General features: G+C 43.6%; 1 protein-coding gene across 2 annotated transcripts in view; it reads right to left on the reverse strand.

The window, feature by feature from the left end:
* LOC311232462 (target of Myb1 membrane trafficking protein) overlaps positions 1–6,905 on the reverse strand; it is a 75,146-nt gene extending 68,241 nt beyond the window's left edge. For both annotated transcript variants that reach the window (XM_084319272.1, XM_084319271.1), the window contains exon 1: positions 6,734–6,905. In XM_084319272.1, coding sequence (XP_084175398.1) covers positions 6,734–6,806 — 73 coding nt within the window. In that variant the 5' untranslated portion in view covers positions 6,807–6,905. The remainder of the gene's footprint in view (positions 1–6,733) is intronic.
* Between the last annotated feature and the right edge of the window lie 8,153 nt (positions 6,906–15,058).

The following is a 15,058-nucleotide window of genomic DNA, read 5'->3' on the forward strand; positions in this document are numbered from 1 at the left end:
TTAGGGACCTGCACTGGCTCCCCATTGCTGCACGTATCCGCTTCAAGGCCCTCGACCTAGCATACCGTGCAGCAAAGGGAACCGCTCCCGCCTACCTCCGGTCAATGGTCTCTAACTACACACCCTCAAGACCCCTACGCTCTGCATCTTCTGGCCGCCTCAGACCTACTCCTATCCAAGCTCCCGGAGGGTCATCAAAGAGAAGCCGCCTATTCTCAGTCCTTGCCCCACAATGGTGGAATGAACTACCCATCCCAGTTAGGACAGCCGAATCCCGTCCAATCTTTCGCCGTCGACTAAAGACTCACTTCTTCAACCACTATCTGAAATGATTTAAAAAAATAAAAATAAAAAAAATCTAACCCTGACTAACCTTACTGTCATGCACTTGTCCTAATAAACTAACCTACACTGTAACACGCAACACTTGATGAACATTGTTACTCAGCTGATAGAGTTGTACCCTTCTTGCTGTCTTGTCGTACAGAACTTGTAAGTCGCTTTGGATAAAAGCGTCAGCTAAATGACTAAATGTAAATGTAAATGTTATCACAGCAGAATACAAGACCGTCACCGACGCTGCACTACCTCAACGTTGGCAGCACGGTAATGATCTGGGTTTGTTTCCACAATGGTATTATTTCGACATGTGTTAAGAGTACCTCACTCGTTACAATATACAATTCTGGTTAGGATGGTAAAGTTACGTAATGTGGTTCTGGTTGCTGTGACCCGGTCACAGTGCCAAGTGATGTTTGATCGACATCGGACAAGATATTTGAGGGGGGGGGGGGGGGGGGGTGGGGGAGGGGAGGGGGACACACAGGGATTTTTGTTTTTTATTTGTTTTGGCTCGTTCTACTGTATGTCTGCTCTCGCCCAATAGGACCTTAGCGTGGAGATGTGTATATGTTGTGGTGCTCTGCTTCGGGGGAATCACGTTCAGTCATACTGCAACCTGGTTGGACTATGGCTAATTTTAACATCTTGATCTGGAATTCAGGGGGGCTTAATATTCAACATAAACGCACAAGTGTGCTAACGTGGTTGAAAAGACAGGAGGTTGATGTGGCTTTGCTGAGTGAAACGCATCTTTTGAAGGCTGACAGTGCTAAACTTGCAAACAAATATTATTATCATAATATAAGCTCCTCCTCTTTTAGCACTAAATCCCGGGGAGTAGCCATAGTGGCTAAGCGGAAGTTGAATATTAAACTATTAGATGTGTGGTCTGATGCGGAAGGACGAATCACTATAGCGAAGATGGAATACACTAACAGGAAAATTGCTCTTATAGCTGCATATGCCCCTCAAGTTCAAGTTCAAGTTCTTTAATAGTTGTCATACAGAAGTACAGAATACTTTCATACAAAATGCTTCTTACTGTTACGCTCCAGAGACTGTGCTAGACAAGATAGTATCAAATAACATAATAACATAATATAGCATGAATTTAGAAGAAGAAAATGAGGTCACAGTGTTCGGTATAGACATATGTACAATGTTCTGAGTTACCATATAATATACAATACGCAATACTATGCAGTGTACTAATGTACAGTACTATCTAGTGCAAAGCAGAAATGGGATGAGGTACAATTTTAGGTACAATTTTAGGTACAATAATGTGTATGACGCGCAATTTTATACTGCACTCACTACGGAGATGCTGAAACTACCTGAGTACTCATTCATAGTGGGTGCTGGTTTCAATGCCATGTGGGATCCATCGATTGATAAATCCGGAGATGCTGTAACCCACGATCAAAAGCAAGCTGCCGCGGCCCTACGTGGCTGGTCTAAAGACACAGGGGTTATTGATATGTGGCGTTTACTAAACCCAACCTCGCGAGACTACTCTTTTTTCTCTGCGAGACATAAAACTTTCTCCAGAATTGATTATGTTTTCTCCTCCCCTAGGCTATTCGATAGCTTTGACGTTGACTTGAAGCCCATTGCACTGTCAGACCACAAATACATCCTCCTTAAGGGTTCACTCAGCAAAATGACATCTTGCGCCCCTAGATGGCGCTTTAACTCAACGCTGCTGAAGAACGAGGAATTTAACTTACAATTTAAGGAGAAGCTCATTGAATTCTTGCAGTTTAATGCTGGATCGGTACAGGACCCCAGAACTTTGTGGAATGCGGTTAAGGGGTTTATTAGGAGTAATACCACTCTATTCGCTTCCAATCTCCGCAAGGGACGTCTCTCCAAGTTAGTAGAATTGGAAGAGCTGCATAAAACAATGATGTCCTCTATGCAGCAAAGATACTCTAGCCGACTGGAACTCCAAATTAAAATGGTGAAAAAGGAGATTAACTCCATTTTAAGACAACAATCTGAATTTCAAATGCACAGAACAAGACAACACTACTACTTTCATGGCTCTAGACCCAGTCACCTGCTGGCTATGAAAATACGGGCCAGCGATCAATTTGCAGATATCCCTGCCATTAAGAACCAACAGGGCGAGATAATCACCAACCCCAACAAAATCAACGATACATTTCGCTCGTTTTATTCCAACCTGTACGAGTCGGAAGTGGTCTTTGATCACGCCAAGCTGGAGGACTATCTTAGTCAAATTAACCCAGAAAGCACGCACTAACCGCCATAAATGGCACACGCATTCCCCACTATTCAATAACAATTTGCTCCTTATTGGACAACAACCCATTAGATATCCTAGATGGGAAGGGAAAGGCATACATTGGGGGATATTTTCAATGACTCAGGTATCCGGTCTTTTCAGGACCTATCCAACGGATTTGATCTCCCCAGAAGCTCCTTTTTCTTTTATTTACAAATGAGGGCAGCTCTGAAGGCTCATGGAGTCCCATGGGACGCTCCACTAGAGCGACACCGGTTTCACAAATTATTTTATGACAGGGAGACATCGAGAGGCTTCGTCTCTGACTTTTATCGGCACTTACTTACGTCCTCATATAAAGACCTACCCTTAGATACGATTTGGAGAAAGGATATCCCTGAGTTGGATATAGATTTTGATTGGGATGCAGTCTGGGAAAATATTAGACTATCATCACGCAACCCAGATCACCAGCAGATTCATCTAAATTTTGTTCATAGGACTTATTTCACCCCCAGGCGATTGAACCTAATGGGTCTCAGGCCTGACTCTCGATGTACCTTGTGTCCAGACGGTGCCATTGGAACATATATGCACATGTAATGGGAGTGCCCTCCTGTTGAGATCTTCTGGGAAAGTGTTCCCACTCAGTTATCAGAGATTTTCGCTTTAACCATACCGGCCTTGCCTTCTGTTTTATTGGTAAATGATGTTTCTCAATTGCCGACCTCTGTACATGTAAAGAGACTCATTTTGGCTGGTCTGACGGCTGCCAAAAAGCTGATTGCCTCACGCTGGATACAACCAGATAAGCTATGTCCGAAGGTATGGATTCTCACCTATCTTCATGTTATTTATCTGGAGATTTCCACTGCACGTGTCATCGGTGTTAATGAAGCCAATATAGCGGTCTGGTTGGCTGTGGTGGAAAAACTAAAAGAACGCATTTGACTCTGGAAGTTGAGTACTGAATGGGGTATTATGTGGATGTCTCACGTTGGGGTCCTGGGGCGAGAGGGGGGGGGGGGGGGGTGGGGGGAGAGAACGAGCGAATATTCATGTATGTTGGTGGTAATGGTGTTTTTTGTTTTATTTATTATTTTTCATTCAATGCTGATCCTATGTATATTTTCTGACCCCCTTCTGATCTGGGTTTGGTGATCGTGGGCTCTGGTTGGGGGGGGCCGCGGTTCGGGGTCTCTGCGGGTCGAGGCACTAAAGAGGCGTGGTGCTTTGGCTCGCGGGGGGGCCGGGCTGTGGGTCCTCCGGGATTGTGGCTCGCGGTTGCCGGGCCTGGAGGTGGAGGGGGCTCTGTAAGCACTTTTTATAGTATATATTTTATTTTATTATACTTTTACTTTGTGACAACTTTATTGTCTAATCATTGTTGTGTTAGTTTATGTTCTTGGATGTCTTTTATGTATTATTGTTATTATTGTGTTGTGAGTTGTGTTGTTTCGTGTTTGAAAATTGAAAATAAAAAAAGATTTGGTAAAAAAATAAAAAATAAATAAGATAAGATATTCCTTTATTGATCCCCTTGGGGAAATGCAGGCATCATAGCAGCATGGGGGGAGGGGCTAATGTAATGCCAGTCAGCAAGCGAAATTAGCATTGAATCAAAAGCCTAGGGATGCAGGGACCGCTGTCCAGCAAAGTTATGTCCTATTCATCAATCTCACAATATTCGCTAACGTTAGACAGATGGAATACAGCCTTCCATCTAAAAACATAAATGAAAACTTACCACAGTCATGGTATCCATAATAACTTCAATCGGTTCGGATCCTTTGAATGAAATGAACATGTAAACACTGGCCTTGACGTTAGAAAGTAGCACTGCGTTGCGTGAAATCACTGAGCCCAGAGAGGAGTGGTTAGGCAAAAAATTGTTCCGAGTATATCTGCTTAGAAAATGTAAATGTCTAATTCAATTATTTTGTATTTCTCCATGTGTAAATACACAGGTCACAACATGTTTACAGGAACGTTTTGGAGTTGTATTTGGAGTGTATTTCGTGACTGTTGGGAAGTAGGCTGGGAACTAGGCTGCTGGAGGAACCTACTTCCAGTGACTGACGCTAAGCTAGGCTAACGGTGCGGGCGTTCCCTAAGCCTAATGCATGCACAGAGATGAAAAAGGTATGTATCTTCTTGTCTAACTCCAGGGAAGATGGCAAATAAGCTAATTTCCCAAAATGTTGGCGTTTTCCTTTAACATGATGCCCTAAAAAACATTTCAAACAAAGTAAGCGTTTTGCTGACAGTTTTTATACAACCCAAATTCAATGGCGGTCAATAAGAACAGTGTCTGTATTTCCTCCAAAAATAGGCGCGGCCGCGAAGAAAGTACCTAGATGTGCCGGTCTGATGCAGGCTATGGCCTATTGTGTGTGCGTGTATGTGCATTTTGTCATTTTGTGGTTGAGAAAGGTCTTTGTGACCGAAATGTCAATCCATGTAAAGGAGATGTTGTGTGTGCAAGAATGATCTGATCTGAGAAGCCATAGAGCTGGCAAATAGTGTGTTTAGTATCACTTTTCTGTCTCATAAAATTCCCTAGGATCAATAAATGAGAATCAGAATGAGATGTTTGAGACTTTGGAAGCTCAATTGAGATTGATGCTGATCTAAATGTGCAGCAAGCGTAATTTGTCAAGTTGAAATATGTTTTATTTCAGACACAAGACAAGAAAAAATGAAAAAAGAAGAAAGAGAGACAAGAGGCTTACAAAGTAATCACATCTAATATTAAGGTTGGCGTTTTGGTCTGCAGACCTTTTTCAAGACAATACAGAGGTACGATAACAGCAGTATTTGTGACAGCTTAAATACAGGCAGTAGGCTATATTGCATCACAATTGACCTATCTCAAACCCAACTCCCTCATTCAGTTCAAACAGTTATGATTGGAGGATCAAGAAAAGAGGGGAAGGTTTGAGATAGGTAAATTATAATTTCTTCACACACGTTTCCTCTAGTGCGATTATCAGGCCAACCTTTTTAAAAGAGCGCATCTCCTGACCCATTTGTTGCACAGCCACATCATTTGCTGTGAACATGCATGACCTCTAGAGGAAGACACGTGTTGATTTTGGTGACCCCATGACCTTTCCTCTAGCCACCATCAAGCCAAATTTAGAACAAGATATCTCCAAAGGTAATGGCCAGATTGATCATTCCTCTAGCGCCACCATGTGGGAACACCACCTCTGTGTAGCCTATTGTGAACCTACCATATTTGATTTAGCATGCCTTTCTTTCTATCTAAAAACTACTTCTCACACTCCACTTGAGTTGAGACCCCTTGAATTGGTACGTACCCTTAATTAATATCCCTCATTCCTTCCAACCCACATCCCTCGCCTTTATCAAGCCCCTTCCCTCCCTCCCTCCCTCCCACTCTCGCCCCTTCCCTCACTCCGTTTTCATGTGACTGTCAGCTGCTTCTGTTCACGTTGGTCTCAGATGATCATGTAGCTGAAGCATTTCTGACATCAATGTGTGAGATGGAGGGAGTGGAGCAGAGATACATCATATTTTGCTCATCTCTTTCATCACCATGTTGGCTTGGATCCCAAATACATCTGTGGCCAAATTATCAACTACACAATGTTATGCTACGTGTTGCTTTCTATAACTGATTAATGATTTAATTTGAGGGAAATTCAGCTGCTTAACGATTTTGTCCAGGGGGAAAAGTTGTAATATGACTAATATTACGAGTAAGAATTAGGCTACGTATTTAGGTCCGCAGTTTATGTACAAAGCCGATTATAGGGAAGTGTGAAGACACTTCACTGGTCCTGAAAACATTGGTGACTAGTCTAGAGAGCTGTCATTTAACCCACCATAACGAATCAAATGGAAGATTAGGCATTTTAGACCCACCTCTAACCGGCTCAAAACTCGCCTTTTAATACAAATGTGAAAGTTGCTGTTTATAATTAGTAGACCAACTCTAACTCTTTTAATAGTCATAAAAACAATCGAATAAGGTTATTAGCTGCTATAGCATATATATGGTTTGAATACAAATATTGACATGTACATAACTTCAGTCAACATCTTGTAGGCAAATTTTTTATCTAAGTTATGAGCGACGGTTCTCAACTCTACCTTGAAAACAATGCAACTTACCAATTCTCTGTCCAACAGGCGTTGAAAAGGGGTTCCCTATCAGGAACTCCATTTTTTCTCCGAGTGAAAACATCACAAACAGCTAAAAACATACACGCAATGGTTGAATTAATTTCCAATTGATGTCAGCCACCCGATATTTCCTCCTTCGGTTCACAGATTACTACCTCTGAGGCTCTGACCGACATACACGGACTGCGGTCACGTGAAATCACAGAGCCAGGAAATGGCTCGTAGAACAAGACATAATTCCAAGGTACACAGTTATTTTGACAGTAGGCTATATCAAATATCAACGTGTTTTATCAAGTCATCATGGTCAGTTTGGCCCTATACCAGATGAGTGATTTGTATAGCCTATAGTTTTCAGACATTGGATATTATTTTGGACAAAATGAACACTGTGTGGAGTGATTAATGGTTGGTTTGCTGGCCTACATGCATTCATTTATGGTCATTGAAAAAAGCAAGGGAAAGCCGATTTACAGTTGGCCTTATGTCCTAGCCACTTTCTCTATAGTCTGCATTCCCATTGTCCAGAACAAACCCCATTGTTATGGCCTCCCATTGTTTCCTATGAAAATAATGGCTCCATATTTCATCCTTCAGTAGGACATTCAAGACTTAAGTAATTCTTAGTTTTTGGCCCCAGGCCTAGGGTCAGTGGATCATCATTTCAGGATGCATCTGCTTATTCAGTATAACATGTTGTTCATTGCTTGAATACAAAAGTACATAATAGCAATTAGGTGAAATACACAAGGTGGGGGATTAACACCATCTGTCAGCCAAATGTTGGTAAATTTGGGCTATAACTGGCAAGGTTTTCTATTCATTAGCCTCTTTGGCAGGTACAACTATTGTTTGTAGGTTCATTCCAGTCTATTTGGGGACATTGTGAAAGTGGCAAGTCCATTCTGTTAGGTGGATGAAAAGGTTTGTTTTCTGCACTGCAAATAGGTTTGCATATTCTGAAGCACAGGCCATATATTTATACAGGCAAATAATAATTTCCTTCACCAAGAACCTCAGATGAGTGATTCATACTGTACCCTGACACAACCGTGAGGAATACCAGGTTATTTTCTGCTGCTAGACATTGATAACAGCACCACCCGGTGTTCTAATCACACAGGCTTGGTCGACTCAAGATGTCCTTCTTGTTGTTCTGTATCAGTACCACTAGATGACAGCATTACACTCAATATTTACTAACGCATGACGACAACAACACAAATTCCAATGGTCAATGGTCTTGTCCCTGCTGCTCTGAGCGTAAAAAAAGAAAGAAGGGAAAACAGAATAAATGTTTCCTAGTTGTGCAGGACATTGCACAATCTCCCATGGACAACCATATACATATGTTCCCTACAACACTGTAATGTTTATTGTTATACCTTGCAATAGACAACAGCTGTTAGAAGTTCTGTGAATGTGGCCACTGGGGCTAATAAAGAGTATACAGTCACAGAGAGAAGGCCATTATGTGGACACACCCAGTATCCATTATATAGACACACCCAGTGTCCATTATGTGGACGGACAGACCCAGTGTCCATTATATAGACACACTCAGTGTCCATTATGTGGACAGACCCAGTGTCCATTATATAGACACACTCAGTGTCCATTATGTGGACAGACCTAGTGTCGATTATATAGACACACCCAGTGTCCATTATGTGGACAGACCCAGTGTCCATTATATAGACACACTCAGTGTCCATTATGTGGACAGACCCAGTGTCTATTATATAGACACACCCAGTGTCCATTATGTGGACAGACCCAGTGTCCATTATGTGGACAGACCCAGTGTCCATTATATAGAGTAGACACACCCAGTGTCCATTATGTGGACAGACCCAGTGTCCATTATGTGGACAGACCCAGTGTCCATTATATAGACACACCCAGTGTCCATTATGTGGACAGACCCAGTGTCTATTATATAGACACACCCAGTCTCCATTATGTGGACAGACCCAGTGTCCATTATGTGGACAGACCCAATGTCCATTATATATTGTGAACATGATTTCAGTGTTTGAGGGAAATGTATCAGTACAGTAGAAACCAACAATTATAAGGAGTATAAAGTGGTGAGGAGAATTAATTTGTTGCATCTGGTGATTGAATATTTTGTTTGTTTGTTTGTTTGTTTTCTTTGCTTATTTAACCCTGTAAGCTTTTTAGAATATTTTCTTTAAATTCAATCGTAGAATTCTAGAACTCCATATGTAACTGAGGGGTACAATTCCCTGACTGTATTGATAAGTATGGTATCATTAAACCACTACCGCTTGATGTACTTTAACTTCTGGCCATCCAGTACACGATATCTAAGTATGATGAACACTTTCCCACATATGAAACCAGGTCCACACAAATATAACAGGCGAAGGTTTAATATAGCAAAAGGTATATACAACATTCACTTAATTACATTTATGATTTGAATGCACTTGTAAGGCAAATGAGTATTCATAGGCAAATCAACACTGAATGTCCAATCTCTGGTTACGCAGGAAGCAAGTATACAACCTGGTTCTTTAGGGAAACTATAGCGATGGTACTTAAGGATTATAGCGGGATACTAAAGGGGTCCTGCTGGTTGTAAGTCAGTAAGGGGGGGGGGGGGGGGGTTTGGAGAGCCGTCAGCTGCATCCCATCTGGCCAACGATTCCTGGGGAGAATTCAGGTACAGAAAACAGTGCCCGCAGGATCTTGATCCACAGATGAATACACTTGGGCCCTCTTGTAGACGGTAGCTGTAGGTCCACAACGAAGGAGAAGCGAGGCGGCCTCGGTCTGGGTTGAGCGCCGTCTCACCTGGGCTCCTCTCGGGGGTAATTCCAACACTCACTGGCGTTGGCTGTTATCCGCTCCACAAATCAAAGCACCCAAAGCAAATAGATATTCCATGCCGTATAGGCTCAGCAGTCGTCCGGGTAGGTAATCCAATGTGCAGGTCCACTCGTCCTCGCCCAGAACTCCTCGGATGAAAGCACCACGTGTGGTCTGCCCAGCCTGGTTAAGACTCTAGATAACGCGAGGAAACGATGGGGGTGCTGCTCACTTTAGAACTTTAACCGAACGATGCACCATACATAATAGACTATTATTACTTAATAGAAATACGTCCCACTCGACGGTACAGTGCCAAACTATGACAATTCAGCTATGAATTTACACGAGGTCTCAATGCCTATTCTGGGGCCAAAATAGGCCATACTGCACCACACGTGGGTCGTGGGTGAGGCTTCACGTCTGTTACTAGGTTGGAGGGTAAAGGACTAATGGACTAAAAGAAAGTTCTACTTTACTTGCGCCCTATTTATATGCACGGTGAACAAATAGTACCATTCGTATTTCGGTAGCCGTATTCCTACGCGGAACCGGGGCTAGTTGGGACATGTTCGTCGGCACTATTGAACTTGACTCAAGGGGCCTGTCTGCTGGCGCCAGGTTCTTGTCCAATGAGAGAATGAACTATTATGGGCTGTAGTAGACTAAAGGGATATTCAGTGTATATGTACAAAGAATATACAAGGGATATCAAACGATATACAAATACTATTAAATATATATCCATAAATAAATATATATATTCGGTTTAATCTGATCCTTCACAACACCATAGGTTCCAATGACCAAGGAAACTACAATAAAAGAAGGAAGGGTCATTACGTCACTGTCTAGCATGTGAACGCACATTGGTGCCAAGTGTGAAAACGTTCAGTTTGGCCAACATTGATTAGATGGTATCGCCATCTCCTCCTTTATGGCCTGTCATTTAAATGGGTTATTACCTTGGATGTCAGAATCATCGGCAATGTGTTGCATTGTTAACTAGCTAACATTTTATATATTGGTTGATGTATAAAATGCACACCCTATATGCAAAGGGCGTGCAAAAAGAAAAACTTACTTTACAAGAAATATTTACAGTGAGAACCAGTAAAAGCGAAGAAAAATATAAGCTGTATAAGAATAAACTGACTTCCATTATGAGAGTACAGAAGAAGGAATACTACAAAAAAATATTAGAGGACAGTGCAAATAATATACAAAGGACCTGGAAAATAATCAATCATATTATTCAGAATAGAGGTTATAAATCTGAATTTCCAAGTTATTTTCTAAATAGCTCTGATGCTAAAGTGGACAATGTAAAAAGCATCGTTGAAGATTTCAATGACGACTTTGTGGGTGTTGGAACTACTTTGGCCAGCAAAATTGTTGTGCCTGAGGATAAAAAAGATATGTTTAATAATCTGATTAATGGTAATATCAGTTCTATGTTCCTTTGTGGGGTAAATGAAATTGATATAATTGAAATTGTAAGTAAATTCAAAAACAAAACATCAACTGATATAAACTCCATTGACATGGTAATTATTAAAGAAGTAATTGAGTCTATTGTAAAACCTTTGACCTATATGCAATCTGTCTTTTAAAAGAGGTGTTTTTCCTAATAATATGAAATCAGCAAAAGTAATACCAATATTTAAAAATGGAGATAAACATCAAATGGACAATTATACTTCCTCAATTTTCAAAGATATTAGAGAAATAATTTGTGAAACAACTGGATATTTTCATTGGCAAATACAAAATACTGAGTAAACCAGTATGGGTTTAGGGAAAATAGAACTACTACATATGCAGTGATGGAGATGGTAGAAGAAATAACTAAAGCAGTTGACAATGACAAGTGTTCTATTGGTATTTATATTGACCTACAGAAGGCTTTTGATACAATAGATCACAGCTTTTTAGTGAGAAAACTGGAGAAGTATGGGATACGAGGTATAGCTAACTCTTGGCTGAAGTGTAACGTTTGGGTCTTTTACTCTTTCTAGGAGTAAAAGCTCCTAGCGCCACCCTGGAGTATTTCACCCTCTCTATTCTTCCAGGTTGTCCTGATTGCTGATTGACGCCTGCTGTGTGTTTGACTCTCTTTATAATGGCCTTGTGTTTATTCTCTCATTTGTCAGTTCTTCATCTAACGTTACCGTGAGTAGCTGTCTACGGAGAGTCGTGTCGCTCCAGGCCTGGAGGATGCGGCTGCCGTGTTTTCGATTATCGTTTAATTATTATTTAGTTTGTTTTTTTCTTTTGTATAATACCAGTATCGCTCTTGATGTTTAAAAAATAAAAGGAAACACTGTTTTTGGTGAGAAGAGCAACTACCGTCTCCACACCTTTCTTCTGTACTGCATTTGGGTTCAACACACCTACCTGAGTCGTAACAGAAGAACTGACCATCATGAACCCAGCAGACGGAATCCGGAAGGAGCTGAAGGCGCAGGAGGTTCAGCTGGACACAGTCACCCGCCGTCAGCAGCAGGTGGAGGTTGAGCTCGGTCGCCTGGGGGCTCTCACCACCGACAACTAGCTGAGGCGGCGTCTGCGGCCGTAGCAGCGGAGGTAACACCGCCATCTATCCGAGAGGGGGCTCGGGAGCCGCGTCTTCCTCCTCCAGAGCGCTACGGTGGAGCTCCAACGGGCTACAGAGAGTTCATCACGCAGTGTTCCCTTGTTTTCAGCTTACAGCCTCTCACTTTTCCCACCGAACTTTCCAAGGTGGCGTATATTAGGCGGCACGGTGGTGTAGTGGTTAACACTGTCGCCTCACAGCAAGACGGTCCAGGGTTCGATTCCCGCTTGGGGACCAGGTTTCCATGATGCCAGTTACCCAGGTGGGGTATCTCCCAGGCCTTTCTGTGTGGAGTTTGCATGTTCTCCCCGTGCTCGCAAGGGTTCCCCCCCCCGATAAGATAAACCCAATGGAAAAACATGCACAACAACAATAGATCGCTAACGCTGTGGCGTCCTTGACGAAGACGGACAGGAGCACTTGGATTGGTCCCCTGGCGCGGCTCACGTTGACGCCTGTCTGCTCCCGGCTGCCCTTGGGGGGGAAGGACGACGGGATGGGTTAATCGCAGATACGAATCGCATTCATGCATCGCATTCATGCATCGCATTCATGCATCGCATGTGTGCCGAATGATGACCTCTGAGCAGGTCCTAAATTATTATTATTATTATTATGCTCTTTCCTGGGCCACGGCAGAATGGGAGATCGGCTCGGCAGTCTGCACCAGCATTGATACCTTTACCCAGGAGTTACGGAGGGTCTTCGACACCTCCCGGGTAATTTCCATCTATGAGGCAGGTGGACGGCTCACGTCCTGTCGACAAGGTAACCGCTCGGTGGCCGACTACGCCATTGAGTTTTGCATCGTGGCCCGAGAGACGGGTTGGCAGGAAGGCACCGTGTGCGTTCTCTTCATCCAGGGACTCGCGGAAGAGATGCAGGATGAGCTGGCTTCCCGGGACCTTCCCGAACGTTTGGATGATGTCATCAACCTTTCCATTCGTGTGGACAACCGTCGCAGAGAGCGAGGACGGGAGAGGGAATCATTGCCACAGGTACCCTCTTGACTCCCTCTTGGTTATGGTACACCTGCCCGCTTTAACACCTGTCCTGGCATCTCGGGAAACGGGAGCTCTCGCTAGGCTTGGGAGGGGTATTAGCAGGAATGCATTTATCCTCTGTCACCAACGAGTCTCTAACATGTTTTGATGTCACTATTGGGTGTGGCTCTCATCTTAAACAGGCACAGTCTTTGGTAGATTCAGGGGCAGCGGGGAATTTAATGCACGAGGGGTTGGCTCGGGAGTGGGGGGTTCCTTTAGAGGCTTTAGAGGTACCTATTCCTGTTCAGGCCCTTGACGGGGAATCATTTTTATATCATTGTTTCACCTCATTCTCCTATTGTTTTGGGTCATCCTTGGCTGGTAACAAATAACCCTTGTATTAACTGGTCTACGGGTGAGCTTTCGCTGGAGAGAGGCGCTGGGCCGGTCTCCATCGAAGGTTCATCCACTTTGTCTTCTTCTCTGTCTCCCTCCAGGGTGGCCGTAGGCGCTGCAGATTCTACGTCCTCTCCTAATCCCGATTTAACAGGGGTCCCCGATATTTATTGGGACCTAGTGGTGGTTTTTAGCAAGACCCGTGCTAAAGCACTTCCTCCTCATAGGCCATATGATTGCACTATTGATCTTCTACCCGGTACCTCTCCACCTCTGGGTCGTTTGTTCTCGCTCTCTCGTCCTGAGACGCTTTCCATGAATTGCTATATGGAGGAGGCATTGGCCGCTGGTCACATTCGACCTTCCACCTCACCTGCGGGCGCTGTTTTTATTTTTTTAGCTAAAAAGGATGGTGGCCAGCGTCCTTGCATAGATTATCGTGGTTTAAACAACGTTTCTATTAAGAACCGTTACCCCTTGCCTCTCATGGACACCGCCTTTGAGTCACTACAGGGTGCGCAAGTTTTTTCCAAACTTGATTTACGTAATGCCTATAACTTGATTAGGATTAGAGAGGGGGATGAATGGAAGACTGCGTTTAACACGCCCAACGGGCATTACGAGTACCTAGTCATGCCCTTTGGCTTAGCTAATGCTCCTGCAGTCTTTCAAGCGCTGGTCAACGACGTGCTGCGGGACCTAATAGGAGTGTCGGTCTTCGTTTTTCTAGATGACATTCTTATTTTCTCTCGTGATATTTCGCAGCATCAACAGCACGTTCGACAGGTTCTCCAGCGTCTCCTCCAGCATCAGCTGTTTGTTAAGCCAGAGAAATGTGTGTTTCATACAGACACTGTGTCCTTTCTGGGGTTTGTATTAACCCGGGGCGATCTGTGTATGGATCCGGCCAAGGTGAGTGCGGTCCTAGACTGGCCTCGTCCTTCTTTGCTCAAACAGTTGCAATGTTTTTTGGGGTTTGCTAATTTCTTTTTTTTTATCCACTTTTTCTCCTAATTTTTTTATTTTTCTCTCCCATCCCAATTTCGTATTGCCAATTCTCCCCTCCCCTGTCTTGAACGTTGCTAGACTATGCCCCCCACTGGTCGGTGTAGTGAGGATATAAGCCTTGCATCACGTGTCCCCTCCGGTACACAAGGAGGCAGCCTGTCGCATCTTTTCACCAGACAGCGCGGACTCTCAGTGGCGAGCAGTAACATGTGGGAGGCTCACGCTGCCCCTGATACTTCCTGTCTCTGCTGTGCAGGCGTCACCCAACCGACCTGTAGGAGTCGCTGTCCACAACATCCAATCCCCACCCATCGACTTCCCTCCCGCTGACTCTGCCAAATGAGCCAGTACGATGGCCGGCCCAAGTCGAAGGCAATGCTGAGACTGGGATTCGATACCAGAGTCTCTTGCATTGGTGACGAGCGCAATCTCCGCTACGCCACCCAGCCGCCAGGGTTTGCTCATTTCTATAGGCGATTTATTCGTAACTTT

The sequence above is a fragment of the Notolepis coatsorum genome, assembly GCF_963971535.1.
Source record: "Notolepis coatsorum genome assembly, chromosome: 7".
Lineage (NCBI taxonomy): Eukaryota > Metazoa > Chordata > Actinopteri > Aulopiformes > Paralepididae > Notolepis > Notolepis coatsorum.